Source organism: Eschrichtius robustus, chromosome 20 (genome assembly GCF_028021215.1).
Source record: "Eschrichtius robustus isolate mEscRob2 chromosome 20, mEscRob2.pri, whole genome shotgun sequence".
In the NCBI taxonomy this organism is placed as follows: Eukaryota; Metazoa; Chordata; class Mammalia; order Artiodactyla; family Eschrichtiidae; genus Eschrichtius; species Eschrichtius robustus.
The window spans coordinates 44,881,835-44,898,049 of record NC_090843.1 but is presented as its reverse complement, the minus strand read 5'-3'; the positions used below and the strand labels follow the sequence as shown (position 1 = coordinate 44,898,049).

At 41.0% G+C, this 16,215-nt stretch overlaps 1 protein-coding gene across 1 annotated transcript in view; it reads right to left on the bottom strand.

Moving 5' to 3' along the window:
* The window catches only part of AATF (apoptosis antagonizing transcription factor), a 102,356-nt gene that overhangs the window by 45,440 nt on the left and 40,701 nt on the right, over positions 1-16,215 (bottom strand). The window contains exon 8 of the mRNA XM_068529923.1: positions 15,530-15,613. Within this exon, the coding sequence (XP_068386024.1) occupies positions 15,530-15,613 (84 nt within the window). The remainder of the gene's footprint in view (positions 1-15,529; positions 15,614-16,215) is intronic.

Sequence of the window (16,215 nt, the reverse complement as noted above, 5' to 3'; positions counted from 1 at the left end):
ATGTAAAAAGCACAGAAGATTCACAAAAAATAGTGAGTCAATACTTGCCAAGTAGGCTATTACTTGCAGAGCTTTCCCAAACTAGGCCATGCTAAATTGGGGCAAAAGCGATGCTCTCCCTTATCATTTATTCTATTAGGACAACTAACTGCTCTTCCCTTTCCATGATCTGTGACCACCCCACCACCCCTGCTCCCACAGTCCCCTCCTCCTCAGCCTGCCCCTCAACCTCACCCTCCAGATCACCCTCTCTATCCTTTTGCAAGGGCCTGGATCAAATGCCATCTCCTCCCGGCAGCCTTCTCTAATTCTCCCAGACTGTTATTAATCTCTCCCTCTCCTGAAGTCTTTATCACCCCCTCGCCAAGCACTCTGGTTGTCTAAGTTCATGTCGTCTCCCTTGCTTGGCTGTAAGCGTCTTGAGGGCAGGGTACACTCTCACTCAAATTCTCTCCTCCCACAGAACTCCGCACACGGCCTCGTACACAGTGACTATTCAATGATATTTCTAAAAGGAAAGAGTTGAGTTCTAGATATTGTGATCAAAGATGAAAAGCACCCAACTTCTGCAGTGGCAAGTACAATATTTACCAGAATAATAACACAGGGAAGAATGGAGGGAAATCAGGGTGTATGAATAAAACCCAAGTGCATCTTACTACTGAAGTTACAGATAACCCACCTTTGCTTACTAAAATCAGAAAATGTACAGCTAGAGGCTACCACTGAAAAAGTCAGCTAACTCTGCCTCACTGCCCTTGGTCTCTAAGGATTGATTAGTTTTTCCACTTTCTGATTCAGTGTTGCCTCGTGCCTCCACTCCAGAGCTGGAGCTAAGGCCTGTGATTTGGAAGGGATGATAAATCCATTCACTGAATAAAGTCACACTGTTTTCTCAGCACAAGTTCTAAAATATTTCAAAGGCCATGATATTTCACTTGGCTTGGCCATTTGGGTTAAAATTTATTAGTCAAAACAGAAAACTTTCTCATCAGACCCCATATGTTCCATTAGGTGTGATATATAGTGTCTCCCAATGTCTACTTATTAACTAGAAGTGTAAGTAAATCACTATCAGTATTAGGTTCTGATGTGTGAAGACAGAGTGAGAATTAGGCAATTCGACTGCTAAAGAACTTCTTTTTGCCAATTTGCTTTTCCTTTCTTTTTCCTACACATAAAAAGAATTGTACAAGGACTAAGTGACTGCATTAACCCACGCTTCCTAATCTATACCAAAAGTTACAACGTGCCAGGAGTGCTATTGTTTAGAACTTCCAACAGCCCCCATTTCCAGTATTCTGTCCCTTGGTCACCAGGCAGATGTCCTGGTGTGTGTGTATATGTATATTTATTCTACCTATAAAAAAGGTGAGGGGCTTCCCTGGTGGCGCAGTGGTTGAGAATCTGCCTGCCAGTGCAGGGGACATGGGTTCGAGCCCTGGTCTGGGAAGATCCCACATGCCACGGAGCAACTAGGCCCGTGCGCCACAGCTACTGAGCCTGCGCGTCTGGAGCCTGTGCTCCGCAACAAGAGAGGCTGCGATAGTGAGAGGCCCGCGCACCGCGATGAAGACTGGCCCCCGCTCGCCGCAACTAGAGGAAGCCCTCGCACAGAAACGAAGACCCAACACAGCCAAAAATAAATAAATAAATAAATAAAAATTAAAAAAAAAAAAAAAAAAAAAGGTGAGGAGAGGGCTTATATATCCTTTGGGACACCAGCTCAATCACTGACTATTTCTGGGCATTCTTTGGCAATGATTCTTTTAATGACACCATACGATATATCGTTTGTACCGAAAGAATAAAGAGGGAGTCATTCAGAACTAGAGAAGATCTTACTAAAAAGGATTCACAAGTAAGAAACCAAAAGGGCAGTACCAACTTGTATTCTGTAATTATGTCCTTTAAGGATTAAAAGCCCAGCTGAAACAAACCTCAACCTCTCTTTCCAGGATTCAGACTCCAATAATTCTTCAGCCCCACCAGGATCGATAACCCATTGATCCTGCCACCTTTTCAGCATGCCTCCTCCTCTCCTCACATGCTCCCTTCTCTCTTACTCAGGTGCATGTAATTCCACAGTCCATCAGGATAGTCACTCCTGGTAAACATCCTCGACTCCCCTGCACGCTGTCCCTTTGTCATACAGATTCACAATCCCTTGAGGATTGATGTGTCTTGGAATCCAGAACTTTCTCGATTTGGGGGAAGGTGATACAGTGTACATACCATAAATGTCCCAGTAAAGCCTGGGGCAGCAACCCGAAGTCAAACACATTAATATATTTCTGCAGCAAAATACATGAACATTTCCACTAAGTGGAACAAATAAAAGCCTTATAGGTTTATATAGCTTCAGAACCATTCAGATCAGATGTTGCCACCACAATGTTCTACCAAACTTACCAAAACAAACAAGACAAAATACTATGAGTTTTCAGAACTCTTTGAATTTTGAGAATTGCAGATAAGGGATCATGTACCTGTACTTCCTTGGCAAAACCCCAAACCATGTTAAATCTCAGTACCTGCATCCATGTGGCTGAGCTGACTGGAGAAACAGACAAGAAGGAGTGAACTGGTCTCACTCACTTTAAAATCATTTCCACCAGCCTTATGTGGGTCTTCAGTGCTACCGGATAACTCCACTCGTTTCCCCATCTACTCACTCTCCCACTCGCTTAGGTGACTCTGCCACACCTCCTCCTTTCTCAACCTCCAGCCCCTGCACTCCGATAAGAACCTCCACATGCTCCCACCCCACAGCTACTTGCAAGGGCAGCTACACACCTGTCTTCCCTCCAATACCTACGGACGAACTGTCCATCAGACCATCCCCTCTCTACCGTGTACTCACCAGCAATTCTGACCTCATTCCTGAAACACGCATGCTGTCCTCTACTGGATCATTTCCATCAGGAAACAAACAGCATACAAAGGACATCTACCTTAGAACCAAACAACAAACTCGCTCCTGACCCTCTGCTACCCCATTTGTTCCCTTTAGCACAAGCCGCCTCGAGACTGTCTACACTCACTGTCTCCAACTTTTCTCCCTCCGTTCTCTCTTGAACCCGCTTCATCACTCTACCAAAACAGTTTTTGTGAAGGTCACCAATGGCTTCCACGGTGCTAAAACGAATGGTCAGGACTTCCCTGACAGTCCAGTGGTTAAGACTTTGCCTTCCAACGCAGGGGGTGCGGGTTCGATCCCTGGTCAGGGAGCTAAGATTCCACATGCCCCTCGGCCAAAAAACCAAAAACATAAAACAGAAGCAATATTGGAACAAATTCAATAAAGACTTTAAAAATGGTCCACATCAAAAACAAAAAAAAAAATCTTAAAAAATAAATAAATAAAACGAATGGTCAATTCTCACTCCTTATCTTACTTGATCTATCTGCAACATTTAACATAGTATGTCACTCTCTTCTTTAAAAAAAAAAAAAAAACTTTATTCAGATACCATTCACGTACCATACAATTCACCAAATTAAATTGTACGATTCAATGGTTTTGTATATTCACTGAGTTGTGCAACCATCGCCACAATCAATTTTAGAATATTTTTATCACTCGCAAAAGAAACCCATTACTCATTAGCTGTTACTCCCCATTTCACCCCAACACCCCCAGCCCTAAACAACCACTAATCCACTTTCTGTTTCTATAAATGTGCCTATTCAGAGCATTTCATAAATCATATAATATATGGTGGTCTTTTGTGAATCCCTTGCTTCACTTAAATTATCACAATGCTTTCAAGGTTTATCCATGTTGTAGCAAGGATCAGTGCTTTATCCTATTTATGGCCGAATAATATTCTATTATATGGATATACCACATTTTGTTTATCCATTTATCAGTTGACAGCCATTTGGGTTGTTTCCTTTGTGGCTATTACGAATAATGCTGCAAATATTCAGGTACAAGTTCTGTGTGGACATATAATTTTATTTCTTTTGGGTATATACCTAAGAGTAGAATTGCTAGGTCATATGGTAACTCTACATTTAATGATTTGAGCAACTACCAAACTATATTCCATAGAGGCTGTACCAATTTATATTCCCCCCAGCAATGTATGAGGGTTCCAAATTCTCCATACCCTCCCAAAGCTTATCATCTGTCTTTTTTTCTGTTTTGGTGTTTTTTTGTTGTTGTTTTTTTCTTTCTGGCTGCACTGTGTGGCACTTGGGATCTTAGTTCCCAGACCAGGGATTGAACCCATGCCCCCTGCAGTGGAAGCATGGAGCCCTAACCACTGGACCATCACGGAATTCCCTCATCTGTCTTTTTTGATTATAGCTATCCTAGTAGTGAAAAGTAGTATTCACTGTTGTTCTGGTTTGCATTTCCCTAAAGACTAACGACGGTGAGCATCTCTTCCTTACTGGTCACTTAAATATCTTCTTTGGAGAAATGTTTATTCAGATAATTTGCCATTTTTCAGTAGGTTATTTGCTTTTATTATTGAGTGTAAGAGTTCTTTATATATTCTAGATACCAGTCCTTTATCAAATATATGATTTGCAAATATTTTCTCCCATTCTGTGGGTCTTTTCACACTCCTGATGGTAACTTTTACAGCTCAAAAGTTTTCAATTTCAATGAAGTCCAATGTATCTGTTTTTCATTTTGTCACTTGTGCTTTTGTTGTCATATTTAAGAAACTATTTCCTAACCAAAGGTCATGAAGATTTATTCCTGTGTTTTCTTCTAAAAGTTTTATAGTTTTAGCTCTTGTATTTATGTATATGATCTACTTCAAGTTAATCTTTGTGTAGGTATGAGGGAGGGCTCTAGCTTCATTCTTTTGCACGTGGATATCCAGTTGTCCTAGCATTGTTTATTCAAAAGACTTCTCTCCCCATCAAATTGTCTTGGCACCCCTGTCAAAAATCAATTGATCATAAACGTAAAGATTTATTTCTGGATTCTCAATTGTATTCTATTGATCTATATGCCTAACCTTATACCAGTACCACAACATCTTTATTACTGTAGCTTTGCAGTAAGTTTTGAAATTAATGAGTCCTCCAACTTTGATATTTTTCAAGATTGTTTTGGCTATTCTGGGTCCCTTGCATTTCCATATGAATTTTAGGATCAGCTCACCATTTCTGCAGAAAGGCAGCTGGGATTCTGATAGAGATTATGTTGAATCTGTAGATCAATTAGGGGAGTACTGTCATCTTAACAACATGAAGTCTTCTAATCCATGAACATGGGATGGCTTTCCATTTATTTAGGTCTTTTAAAATTTCCTTCAGCAATGTTTATAGCTTTCCGCATACAAGTCTTTTACCTTCTTGGTTAAATTTATTCTCAGGTATTTTACGCTTTTGGATGCTATCGTAAATGGAATAGCTTTCTTAGTTTCCTTTTCAGATTGCTTACTGCTGGTGTATAGAAACACAACTGATTTTTGTGTGTTCATCTTGCATCCTGCAACTCTGCTAGATTTGTTTATTAGAGCTAGCAGCTTTCTGGTGGCTTCTTTGGGATTCTATATATATAGGATCATGCCATCTGCAAATAAGAGATAGTTTTACTTCTTTTCCAATTTCGATGCCTTTTATTTCTTTATCTTGTCTAACTGCCCTGGCTAGAATCTCCACTACAATGTTGAATATTAGCGGCAAGAGTGGACATCCTTGCCATATTCCTAATCTTAGGGGAAAGCTTTCTGTCTTACCACTGAATAGGATGTTAGCTATGGGTTTTCACAGATGTTCTTTACTAGGTAAGGAAGTTCTCTTCTATCCCTAAGTTTGTTGAGTGTCTTTTTTTTTTAATCATGAAAGGATGTCAAATATTTTTCTGCATCTATTGAGATGATCATGTGGTTTTGGTCCTTATCTATCAATACGGTATATTACATTAATTGATTTTTTAATATCTTTATTGGAGTATAATTGCTTTACAATGTTGTTAGTTTCTGCTGCACAACAAAGTGAATCACCTATATGTATACATACATAAACTGATTTTTTAAATTAATTAATTTATTTATTTATTTTTGGCTGCATTGGGTCTTCGTTGCTGCACGCAGGCTTTCTCTAGTTGCGGCGAGCGGGGGCTACTCTTCCTTGTGGTACACGGGCTTCTCATTGCCTGGCTTCTCTTGTTGCGGAGCACGGGCTCTAGGTGCACGGGCTCAGTAGTTGTGGCTCGCGGGCTCTAGAGCGCAGGCTCAGTAGTTGTGGTGCATCGGCTTAGTTGCTCCGCGGCATGTGGGATCTTCCCGGACCCGGGCTCGAACCCGTGTCCCCTGCACTGGCAGGCAGATTCTTAACCGCTGCGCCACCAGGGAAGTCCCACATTGATTTTTGATGCTAAAACAATCTTGCGTTCCTGGGCTAAATCCCACTTAGTCATGGTATATAATCTTCTTTATGTGTTGCTGGACTGAGTTTGCTAGTAGATTGTTGACTTTTACATCTATATTCATTAGAGATATTGGTCTGCAATCTTCTTTCTTTGTGATGTTTTTGCCTGGTTTTGGTATCAGATGATACTGGATTCCCTCCTTCTTGAAACACTTTGATATGGAACCTGGGAAATCACTCTTCCTTTATTCTCTCTCACCTTCTCAAACACCTTTGCTGGGTCCTCTCGCTCCCCAGCCTCTAAATTTTGGAATGCCCCAGGATTCAGGCTTTGAATCTCTTCCCTTTTTCTCTCTACCTTCAATCCCTAGGTGATCTTATCCAGTCTCACGGTATTAAATACAATCTGATGGCTTTAAGACTCACACCTTCTGTTCAGACCTCTCCATGAACTCCAAAATTATATGCATAACTACCTCTTCAACAACTCCCTATGAATGCTTCAGAGGTATCTTAAACTTAATGTAACTGATTTAGAATCAAAATAATTAAAGCCAACACAGGTCCATGGGGGGAAAAAAACCTAGTATAACCAAAGCTGAGTTCCAGATTTCTCCTCCAAACTAGCTTCTCTCACTGTTTTTCCCCATCTCAGTAAACAGAAACTTCATCCATCCAGTTGCTCAGACCAAAAACCTTGAAGTCCTGGACACCTTTTTTCCACGCTCCACACACAACCTATCAACCAATCCTGTCAGTTCAACTTTCAGCATAAATTCAGAGTCCAACCACTTCTCAGCAGTCCCTCCAAAGCATCCTAGTTCCGGCTACCACCATCCCTTGCCCAGACTATCATGAGAGTCTCCTATTTCCTGTTTGCCACCCTGCCTCCTTAGAGTTTATTCTCAACACAGTCATCAGAGCGATTCTTTAAAAATATCAGTCCAATCTTGTCACTCCTCTGTTCAGAACCCTCTAGTGGCTTCCCATCTCAGTCACAGTGAAAGCCAAAGCCTTACAGTGGCCTACAAGGTCCTTCAGGACCTGGCCCCCCATTACCTCTCTGACTTCCTCTCCTATCCCACTCTTTCTTACCTACTCACCCCAGTGGCACTGGCCTCCCCGACTTTCCTGGAACATGCTAGCCTCTGCAATGTCTCAGAGACTTGGCACTTGCCATTCCCTTTGTCCCCAACGCTCTTCCCCCAAAACCTACATGGTTCTGTTGCTCTCTGCCCTCCCTGCTCTGCTCAAATACCACCTTATCCCTGGACCATCCCATCCCTACCCTAGACCCCCTTCTTTAATGGTTTTCCACTGCAGGCTCACACTATCATCCTGTCTCTAAGCTAGAATGAATGCTCATGAGGGCAGGACCTGGCTTTGTTCCAGCCCCTAAAAGAGCTCCGAGAGACCTTTCTGTGATGCTGGGAATGCTCAGTGTTTGCACTGTCCACTACAGTAGCCACTAGCACATGTGGCTGCAGCACTTGAAATGGGGCTAGCATGACTGACAAACTGAATTTTCAACCTTATTTTAATTAACTAACTACAATTTAAATAGCTACACGTGGCTAGCGGCTACTGCATTAGGCAGCACAGCCTAGAACAACAGTTACTCAATAAATATACAGTAGATACTCACCTATTTGCTGAATCAATTAATGGAGGAAAGAAATCTGAAGGCTTTTCTTCTCCTTAACTTTTTATTACAGAAAACTTCAAAAATACACAAAAGTTGGCTACAGCAAAATGAACCCTCAAATACCCATCACCAACCTGAATATGCTCTTCTTTTTTTTTTTTTTTTCCTTTTTTTTTTGTGGGGGAGAAGGAAGGATTTATTATTACTTGCAGCAAGTAAGGAGAAGACCAGGGATCTTTCCCAAAGCAGTGTCTCCCTGAATGCTCTTCCTCTTCTTCTTCTTCTTTTTGAATATTTATTTATTTATTTTGGCTGTGCCGGGTCTCAGTTGCGGTGTGCGGACTGCTTAGTTGCGGCCTGCGGACTCTTAGTTGCAGCATGCAGGATCTAGTTCGCCGACCAGGGATCGAACCCAGGCCCCCTGCATTGGGAGCACGTAGTCTTACCCACTGGACCACCAGGGGAGTCCCCTGAATGCTCTTCTAATCTGAAATTGGTTTCAGTGGATACCGGCATCTCAATACTGGCTTCTAACAATGACTATATGCCTGGAAAATAGTGAATTTATACTATTATCCAGAGTTTGTATCTAACAGCATCTCTTAGAGTCTTTTACAGGTTATTGAGACATGACTTTAGGAATTAGATCAGGTGTCTGTTGAGGGAAAAACCTGTGTGCTAACGAATGTCTGAGGCACATTTGTGGTAAGACAACACTAGGCAACTACATGTACGTTTTTATATCAAGGACCTGATTGCTCTCTTGCACCATTTATTTTCTCCACTTAAATTTTAACAAAGTCATACTTTTCAAGAGGAGCTGTGTGACTATACAAAATTGAGGAGAATCTTGCTCGTTAGATGACACAAATTCCTTGGGCAGGGGTTTTCTCTTATTAGTCTTTGTAAACCTAGCATCTGGTACAGCAGTTGTTAAGTGAATGAAGTTCATAATTGCACAAAAGTGGTAACATGTGAATTGTCAGAATGCAAACAGATACACTGGATCTCTAATTTCCTAAACAGATACAAATCTGAAAAGGAAACGTTCAAGTGGATTTTTAAGTGTGTCAGATCAAAAGGCGGCAGAATATGCTAGAAAGAAAATCAAACTGGGAACAAGAGCACATGGGTTTCAATGTCCTAAATGAGGTGATCCTATCCTAGTCACTTACTTTCTCTAGGCCCTAGTTTGTAAAAAGTCACTTCGGCATTGATGATTTTCAAAGACGCTATCTAGCTTTACAGCAATTAGGTTCTATTCTAGATCTACAATACGTACACATACATATTTTAAGATGCTTATTAACTTCCCCTTTCTATGCTAAGTCATGGTCCCTATAATTTACTTTAAAGGAGCTATACATTGAATATAATTTCACAGGGAGACATCATGCCTACTTTAGTAAACAGGTAGTGTTCCCCATTTCTGAAGTGCTAAATTCTTTACTTGGGTCTACTAAAATACTGCTGGAGTCCTGTGTTTAATTTACACTCAGCCAGCTGACACTGGGCTTATTAGTAGTATAAAAAAGGCAATTTTGGCCACATATTTGCCTAGTAAACTGCCAAGGCACCACTTGTGTTCGAAAAGTTTCTTCGATAGTTCTAAGCCAATTCTTATCTCTTTCCTAGCTGGCTCCATCAAATGTACTATTTTAGGCTTTGTTCTGAGGTTTTTTTTACCTTTGTCTAAACGAAGCAGTAGTACTGAAGTCAGGCTCCGGTGTTTTTTAAAGCAAGGAAACTGAAAAAAATCAGGGCCAGTCGTGTGTGCCTTCCCCTGACGCTGCCCTATGATGAAATTTCTCGACCTTGAGTTTAAAATGTGGCTATTGGGCTCCTGTTCTGTGCAGCCTGCACAACAGTGAGCCCACGCTGGCAATCCAATGCCATCCAATGCCGATGCTGATACCGTATTGGGTCTAAACACTGACAGATCAACAACAGCAGCACAGGAACTAGAATGCATCTCGAATAAAATTCTTACACATGGTCAAAAAATAATCTTGTAATTATTAAAACTGGGGTTTAATTGGACATTGATATTGGTTTGGAGTTTGTTTAACACCTTTATTATGTCTTAAAGAAATCTAACTGATTAACTCTCTCCTATAACTTTTTTTTTTTTGGCTGCGTTGGGTCTTCGTTGTTGCACGTGGGCTTTCTCTAGCTGTGGCGAGCGGGGGCTACTCTTCGTTGCGGTGCGCGGGCTTCTCATTGCGGTGGCTTGTCCTGTTGCGGAGCACAGGCTCTAGATGTGCGGGCTTCAGTAGTTGTGGCTCGTGGGCTCTAGGCGTGCAGGCTCAGTAGTTGTGGCGCACGGGCTTAGTTGCTCCGCGGCATGTGGGATCTTCCCGGACCAGGGATCAAACCTGTGTCCCCTGCATTGGCAGGCGGATTCTTAACCACTGCGCCACCAGGGAAATCCCTCTCTCCTATAACTTTAACTGTAATTTCAATCTTCAAATTTGTGTACTTCACATACACGTCCTCTCTAAAGTCACCATAAAGGTCTATACGTAATAAACGTTATCAAAATTTTAAGAAACATCATCCACATCTTAAATAACAGCAACATTTCAAAGTCAACCTGAAAATGAAATACTGCTCTGAACAGAAGGGATCTGTTTTCCACAACAAATTAAAAGGAGGAGGTTCAAATCAAACCTTAAAGCATACTCTTAGCCATCAACTGAACTGCTGGAAAGATACATGCCAGCAAGAACACAGTATTGACTTAACCGTAGGAATGGCTTCACACATTCCTTATTCACACTACGATCCAAATGCATACAATTAAAGCCACCACATCAGCCGTCCACATTAATCACTCACCAATTTAATTAAAGTAAACCAGCTTGTCAGAAAGCTTGCCTCTTCTCTATTTCTTAACATTATTGACTTTTAATAGTTCACTGAATTAGTAATTACTTGTTTATGGCATTATCAAATGTCTTGGACACAAAAGTCCAGCGTGTGGCAGGGTCAGTTACAGACATGTCCTGATGGCAAATGAAAGGAGAGATTTAACCCATCAAAGTGGTCATCTAAAGAACACAACCTATTATGCCTTTCTCCAGACGCTCCTGGTTAAATTCAAAGTGACAGGACAAACCAGATCAAAACTAAACAGAGCTAGAAGCAACATACAAAATCCTAATGAACCCTCCGAAATCCAGGTATCAATCTGTCAATATCTAAGCTCAATTAGTCGTTTCAGAACAAAATACCTCACGAGGTGACAAGAAACTAGTTTGAGGTCTTGGCTATGAAAAGAATAAAACCAGTCACTTTACTACACAGCATATTACTAAAGTGCAGTCATATCTCAACATGGAGATCTTGGGAGGATTAAATAAAGACGTGAGTCAAGTACCTGTCTACTCAGTCCAGGAGCTGGCACATAACTAGTGTTCAGTAAACATTAGTCCTTCCTCGATTCTTTAAGAACTCAGGCCTATCAAGTCAAAAATCAATGGATGGTTTAAAAAAAGCAAATCAAAACAAACAAAAACTTTAAATGGAGATACAGACAACACATCTTAAAAGCACTTGATGCTAAAAAAGTAGCAAAAAAAAAAAAAAAAAAAAAAAAAGTAGCAAACGGGATCGTGAAAATGAAAAATAGACACTGAACACATTTCTGAATGGCTCATCCTTCATGGTCATTTGCAACCTTCATCTTTTGTGAACTCATCTTCAGGGATGAGCTCTGACAAGAGCTAAGCCAGATGCAAACTGATTCCATCAGCGGGTGAGATTCGGCAATGTTTGCAGCCAGTGAACAGTTTCCCTCCTGAAACGGTCACCACTGGGCACACTTTGGGCTTTCAGCAACTCCAGTTTCCAAACAAACCAGTAACACAACTAGAAGGCTAATTTTTTCATTAGAATTGTTAAGAAACCAGGAGTTTAATAAATCATTTGCCTTCAAAGGGAAAAAAATTACTTTCTAACACACATAATATTTCTTCTGGTTCTAAGAAAATGAAGCTTAGTTTTTTACGAACTGAAAACTGTAATACTATAGTGAAGTCTTTTTATGGCTCACGAATGAAATATTTAAGAAATAAAGGTATGTGAAGAACAGGACTTGGCCTAAGCAGTCTTGAGGTCAAGTACTAGTGTTGCCATTTACTATATGACTTGCAGGAAGTTACTTAACATCTCAGGGACTCAGGTTCTTGTGTGGTTCTTTTCAGCTCAAAAACGGGATGATTACTTACAATATCTGATACTCCTCAGGGTCCCCCCCCTCTCTCTATGTATATGCTTATACACACATACACATATACATGTACCTTTATTAAATAATGCAGACATATTTTGTAAGTTGTAGTAACTTAAGGCCCATTGTGAAACAAAGAGAGTGTGTATGTGTTGGGTGTTCTGACCCTGAACACCATTCTCAACGGTGAGGGCATTTACAAAGCCTTGTGACACCTGAATTAACCAAGTAAGCCTTTAAACCCTTACAATGAAACATTAAAATTCAATGTGGCTATAATCTCTTCCTTACAAAACACGGACCCAGAGAGTCTGGCTTCAAGTATGGTTTATCTTTTTAAAAAAAGGCAGATGTATTATATTCACCACCCAGCTCTTCCCTATGACCACATAAAAAAACACAAATGAAAACTCACAGGCCCATTGTAATACATTGTACCACTTCTGAATGCAACACTTAGCTCAGGCTTACTACCCTGACAAATAAAGGAGAGCACTTTATGAAGCCAATTTAATTGGGAGGTGACAGAAAACATACAGCCATTTTCTTTAGCCTTATCATTGAACTGGCTTCAGCTCCAATCTCTGGCAAATCCCACTCAACAGAAGAAATTAACCAGGTCAGCAGAACAGGTGCTACGTTGTGTCTGTCAAGGGCCTGGCATCACCACAATTACTTGCACACAATGAAGCAGTAATCTTTACAGATCATCTCTCCCAAGAAGCATATTGGGGAGGGGGAGAAAAACTGAAGGGAGGAAGGCAGGGTGGGGGCAGGGGGGATGGTAGTGGGAAGAAGAGGAACAGGAGGCAAAGAGAAAAGGCAAGAAAAGAAAATGAATGTGCAGCTGCCTTGCGGCTCAGCAGATGTCGGGATGTGATGTACGAGGCTAGGATAAGCTGTCGTAGCCTGCTGCCAAAGAGTGGTAAGTGATTAAAGCCTGCACACTTCTAAGCACCATATTTAGAATCTGCAGGGTTTCGAGACTTGCACCCATTCCTTGCTGTGCTGCCAGATGTTGGCAACTGGTCCAGTTCCTACTGACTGTGCATGGATGGCAGCAGTTGGTACGGCAGCAACGCAATCTGGAATGCTTCCGGAGATGCTGTACATTAACAAGTGTCACCCATCATTCACCTTTACAGAAGGCTGAAACAACTCCAATTTGCTGCCACTTCCCTCTTGGGAAACAGCCAAGATAAAGTTGCACCTGGCAGCCCCATTTGTTTCACTCAGGTGTTTCAGCTGCCTTGCTGACCTCTATTAGTTTAAGTTTTAATTTAGATTAACCCCAGCACCCCAATTAACCAGCAAGGGGAAAAGCTAAGATGTGACTAGTCATAACTGAAATCAGAATTTATCAAAGTTAAAATTATTAATTGGGATGAAGGGCCAATCAAGTAATGCTATTTCTTTTTCAGCAGCCCTCCAGGCCAAAAAAAAACTATATATATATATCTTTCAGACTAAGGATTGCCAGTGGAAGCAACGTCTCCCCCAGTAATTTCAGTTTATTTTATTAAGCCTATTTAATTTATGATGCACTTTCCATTGAACAATGTACACTTCAATTAATGAAGACTGGAATATTTTTGACTGTCTCCCATGATCTCACACAATTATACAGCATTAATATCCCATATCAGGTACTTCCTTGGACACTCTAGAACAAAACAGAATCCCCTACTCTTCTGACAAATGGATATAATAAGAGAAGAAAAGGAAAAAGGAATCAGGACCTCTGACTAGGAACACCTGGGGCTACATCAATCCTCTTTCCTATACCCTCTCATCATTACTTTTGAGACTTAACAGCAATAATTTTATTGAACATCACAGAGTGAACAGCAAGATTAATTAAAAGTCTCTCTTTTTTTTTTTTTAGGGCAAAACCAGAGGCATCCCCAATATAGAATCGCTTGTCCTACTTGCTTCACAGTGTAATTTTCCTAAGTTCCTTCCTTCGTATTCCATATACTACATAGTACTGTCGTCATAGCTAAACCTCCAACAAGCATCTGCAAATTCTTCGGCAAAAGTTAACACTAAAAATTCAGCAGAGGAAAATAAAAATTCATCTTGATAAAATAATGGCTCAATCAAAACTGGTTTATCACTGCTGAACAGCATCCTCAACTCTCCAGAGCTAGAGAGGGTGCATCCTAAAGCACATTTCATTAAGAAGCATGACTTATCAAGATACCCAGGATTACAGGAAATTATTTTAGTTCTTTAGAACAGCCTGGATGTTTAGTCTACCTTAACGGTCACCACCATCATCAAAAAGAGCAGCACAGGGCTTCCCTGGTGGCGCAGTGGGTGAGAATCCACCTGCCAATGCACGGGACACGGGTTCGAGCCCTGGGCCGGGAAGATCCCACATGCCACGGAGCAACTAAGCCTGTGCACCACAACTACTGAGCCTGCGCTCTAGAGCCTACGAGCCACAGCGACTGAGCCCACATGCCACAACTACTGAAGCCTGCGTGCCTAGAGCCCGTGCTCCGCAACAAGAGAAGCCACCGCAATGAGAAGCCCGCACACCGCAACGAAGAGCAGCCCCTGCTCCCCGCAGCTAGAGAAAGCCAGCACGCAGCAGCGAAGACTCAACACAGCCAAAAATAAATAAATAAATAAATAAAATTAAAAAAAAAAAAAAAAAAAAGAGCAGCACAACAGCAGATCACAGCGTCAGGGAAAGAACGGGGGAAATGTTTGTGAAGAGATATTGAGAACGGGACTAGATTTCAACCTCTAGCAATTCCTTCTGTCTTCAAAGCACTACACTATTATTATAATCAACAGTAGCAGACAATCTCAATAAATATAAATACTTAACTGATGTGAACATGCACACATACACAAAAGTTTTAAGAGGATAGACTTAATAGGTTAATAGAACCAGAAGTGCAATTCAAGAATTCTGGGATCCCGGCCCTTCAGCTCCATATCCTTATCTAATAGTAATAGGACAAGAAACCAAACAAAAAAAATCCTCCATTAACATCATCAAAAGCTGCTGAGAGAGAATAAACCACCTGATGCAAAGAAGTTGAAACTGTTTTACAAATAATTCACACTCTGCAACAACTAACAACGTAGCTGTAGCTATTTTCATTACAAAAGGAAAAATATAAAAGTAAAGCAATAAATCCAGAATTACACAGTAAGTCGATTCTGAACACAAGAGTTCTAACTCCCTATCTGACTCTATCCTTCCAAAGTAAGCTACCTTTTAGTCAGAGAATTCTATCAGCTGTTTTAAAATGCTAAAGCCTGATTTATAACAAAAGAAAAGAGTGTAAAAATCATACCTGGTGATAAAAGTCATCATCATCAAAGATTTCTTCATCCAGGTCCTTCAGGTGGGCACTGGCAGGGGCTTGAGGAAGGATCTCCTATATCAATGAGAAGGAAAGAGTGAATCCCAATGAGGTTACCAAAGTAATGCAGCTACTATAAATAATGTGTATAACAGTCAAAGCACTATTTTCCTTAAGATATAAAGAGCTCTTCAAATTAAAGAACAAGGACTTCCCTAGTGGTGCAGTGGTTAAGAATCCACCTGCCAATGCAGGGGACATGGGTTCAAGCCCTGGTCTGGGAAGATCCCACATGCCACAGAGCACCTAAGCCTGTGCACCACAACTACTGAGCCTGCGCTCTAGAGCCCGCGAACCACAACTGCTGAGCCCTCATGTCACAACTACTGAAGCCCACGTGCCTAGAGCTCCGCAACAAGAGAAGCCACCGCAATGAGAAGCCCACGCACAGCAACGAAGACCCAATGCAACCAAAAATAAATAAATTAATTAATTTTTAAAAGTTGAAGAACAAAAACAATGCAACTGAAAAATGGGCAAAACATTAATAGGCACTTGACAGAAAAAAAACACAAGCAGTCAATAGTTATACAAAAATATGTTTAATCTAATTCTAATTAAATACATGCAAATTAAAATGAGAAGACATCATTTTTCACCTCTAAAACTGGCACTCT